Below are 3,689 nucleotides of genomic sequence, written 5' to 3'. Positions count from 1 at the left end.
GGGGAGGGGTGGAAGTGACTGGCCCCTCTAGCGCCTAGGCTTCCAATTTTAGCGCCTAGGCCTCCAATCTTTCCAACCCAAGGAGTGGCTTTGAAACTTTGGACTGTGACCCCCAGGGAGAAATATATTCTACACAGTCCGCCTGCACACAGACAGGGGATAGAGAAATTCACAAGACAGTGTTTCCCGGTTTCACGTGCAACGAAGGGAGGCTCAGTCATGTCCGACTCTTTGTGACCCCATGGGGTATGTAGCCCACCAGGCTCCTCTGTCCATGGGATTCTCCAGGCAAGAATATTGGAGTGGGTTGCCATGCCCTTCTCCAGATTTACTATTCTTACACTTAAAAAAAAAAAGGAGGTCAGCTTGGGCATCCCCCCACTCTACTGCCCCCTTGCCCTAGGCGCTGACGGTGGTGCTGACGGCGGTGCTGACGGCGGTGCTGACGGTGGTTGCGACCATTGTGACGTCACCCGCGGGGTACTTGGTGACGAAGGAGCTAGGACGACGCCTTTAGGGCAGAAGGCCCAGTCCGGCAGCCAGACAGTGCAGCGGTTTGTGCCTGAAGCACGGCGGGGAGCTGCGGCGACCCAACACTCAGCGGCGGCCCTTCACTCTCCAAAGATGTCAGCCTCCACCTCCTCTCGCCGGCCCATCAAGGGAATCCTGAAAAAAAGTTCCACCACTTCCTCAGTCGCAGGCTCGGCCCAGCAGTCCGGTGGACCACTCCAGGAGGTCCGTAGAAAGAAATCCCAGAAGTGGGACGAGTCGAGCATCTTGGCGACCTACCGTTCTGAGTACAGAGACTACGATTTCATGAAGATGAATGAGCCCAGCACTCCCCAGTTCGGTCTGCAGGATTATGGGGAAGGAAGTCCAGAGAGTGAAACCACGGCCCTTGACAACTTAGTCAAGAGATTTGCCGCCACCTACACCTCCGATTCCAACTATCCAGTTCGGGAGCCCGAACTGGATGGAGCGCACAGCAGCAAAATGTACCTTGACAGGCAAGAGAAACGTCGGCAGTTCGAAATGAAAAGGAAACTTCACCACAGCGAAGGAAAGAATATCAAATTCGCCCGACAACTGATTTCCAGAGATCTACTGCGTGACTTCGAGGATGATAAAAACGAAGAAAGTTGCCATGTCATCAGCCACGACAAGACTACCACCCAGGAAGAAGCAGAGCAAGGTGCCACCAGCGACCTAGGCCTACAGGCACAGACCTGGTGCTTCCACGATGATGATGATGAAGACGACATGTAGATCGGGGTTTGATCGAGTAGACAATGCTCGATCCATGCTGCAATAGTTGGATCCACAACTTGTTCCTGTAATTTTCAACTTCTTGTTCTGTGCAGCTCGTGCAAGTACTGAAATACCAGTTACATTGCACTGTGATAATTCAATGGTTAACATAGCAAATAATAGCTTAACTGGAAAAAATCTCTGCTTGGTACTCTGGTTCTTTGCCGTAAATACCGATGAACCGATTCTGATATTCGTCTAAAACCCCATTACTTTGAGAAAATTGTTCGTTAACGTACATGTACATAGTATATAGCTTTTGATGTGTTAAAGGTTTAAAAAGGGTGGAGTGGAGGGGCTAATTTATATTCACTTCTAGCCATACTAGCTTTAATAGAAACATTTTCCCTTTTGTTACAAAGGGAAAATGCAATTGGTATAGTGGATTATGTAGTCTGATGAATATTCAGGCTGCAAAACACTTGTCTTCAGGGTGATCAGCCTGTTTAATTGAGAGGGAATACATTATAAGAGTTATTATTGCATTTTAGCTTTAAATTTTATCTTAATTTGCTTTCAGTGTTTACAAGAAAATGACTAAATGTTTTCTTATTTAAAAAAGTCCTTTTCCCATGAATTATCAGGTTAAAATTGTCCCAATATTCTACTCTGTCTTTGTGTACTATATGGGAAGATTTGATATCAATTATCCTTGAAAGTCTAATATCTCAGTGGTCCCTTCTCCAAACCTGTCTAGCCCTCTCCTCTCCACTCTTTACTTCCTCATCCCCAGGAAGTCTTGCCCTCTCCACTCTTTGTTCCCTCATGCACCAAAAGGACTAAGGAAACAAAGGGTGGAGAGAGTGAGACAGGTCTGAGAAGGAACCACTGAGATAATATTAGACTTTTAAGAATAACTGATATAAAATCTGCCCGGATAGTGCACACAGACAGAGTAGACATTGGAACAATTTTAACCTGATAATTCATGGAAAAAGGACTATTTTTTTATAAGAAAACATTTAGTCATTTTCTTGTAAACACTGAAAGCAAATTAAGATAAAATTCACTTTCACTTTTCTGGGGCATACACAGCACAGTTTTTATGGAGTATTATAGATGGTCAAAACATTAGAAACGCTTCCTTCTCTCAAATATTCTTTCATTTATTGCCACAGTGTCACTTCTGTTTCAACCATCATGGCCCCTTCAGTCTTCTAAGATGTGGAGAAAATAGACTGCAAAGCAGGAGTGTAATAGTCAGGAAACAGAATTCAGTTGCTAAATTTCTACACTTTTTTGTTTTAAATTATTTAGCCTGCTAAATAATTTGTTTTTATTAGTTCATCATTTGTTCTAATTACCTTTTAGGGAAAAACTGAGGTTTTTTTCACAATAGACTCCTGTGCAACCAGTGACATGATTACAGTCCCAGAATGTATGTGGACAGAAGATAGCTCAAAGGTTTTGTGTGTGTGTGTATTTCCATTTTACTCTTTGAAACATTACTGAGGTAATTGTGGGTTCACATGCTGTTGTGAGAAATAATACAGAGAAAGCCAGTGTACCCTTCACCCAGATTCCCCCTGGTAACATATTGCAAAACTAGTACAATGACACAACAAGATATTGACATCATCACTACACTCAAGATACAGAACATTACATCACAGCAAGAATCCCTCAGGTTGCCCTTTTGTAGCCACATAGTTTCCATTTCTATAATTTTGTCAATTCAAGAATGTTATATAAACGAAAACATATAGCATGTAATCTTTTGGGATATACCAGATTTTTTTACCCTTTTAACCATTCAAGGACATATGGACTAGTTCCAGGTTTTGGTATTACAAATGAAGCTGCTATGAACATTCATGTACAGGTTTTTGTGTGAACATAAGTTTTCACTTCTCTGGGATAAATGCCCAGGAGTGCAATTGCTGGTTTGCATGGTAGTTGCAGTTTCCTAAGAAACTGCCAAATTGTTTTACAGAGTGACTGTGCCATTTTACATTCCCACCAGCACTCAGCAATGTGTGAGAATTCCAGTTTCTCTGCATCCTCACAAGCATTTGGTATTATCTCTATTCTTTTGTCATTTTTATATATGTTTACTGGTGTCTTACTTTGCCTTTTACTAATAGCTAATGATGTTGAACATCTTTCCATGTGCTTATTTGCAATCTGTGGATCCTCTTCGGAATGCTTTCTGCTCATTTTCTATTTTGATTATTTTACTATTCAGCTTTGAGAGTTCTTTGCAATTTATTTTTCCACAATTGGTAGCTTCTTATCCTCTTACAGACACTTTTGCAAAGCAAAAGATTTTGATTTTGATGTGATTCACTGTATCAAGTTTTCCTTTTCTTTGTGGTGATTTTGGCACCCTTGTCAAATGTAATCTAGAAAGATTTTTTTTTTCCAAATCATGATTTTCTAAT

General features: G+C 41.9%; 1 protein-coding gene across 1 annotated transcript; it reads left to right on the top strand.

Annotated features, from left to right (window-relative positions):
- Positions 1 to 624: 624 nt before the first annotated feature.
- PPP1R2C (PPP1R2 family member C) lies at positions 625 to 1,266 on the top strand. The gene has a single exon (XM_055437579.1). It carries the CDS (start codon positions 625 to 627, stop codon positions 1,264 to 1,266), a length of 642 nt encoding a protein of 213 aa, XP_055293554.1.
- Positions 1,267 to 3,689: the final 2,423 nt, after the last annotated feature.

Source organism: Moschus berezovskii, chromosome X, assembly GCF_049115385.1.
Source record: "Moschus berezovskii isolate FMDL1 chromosome X, NW_MosBer_1.0, whole genome shotgun sequence".
Lineage (NCBI taxonomy): Eukaryota > Metazoa > Chordata > Mammalia > Artiodactyla > Moschidae > Moschus > Moschus berezovskii.
The sequence above is the reverse complement of the archived record's forward strand: the minus strand, read 5'-3'. Positions and strand labels throughout refer to the sequence as shown.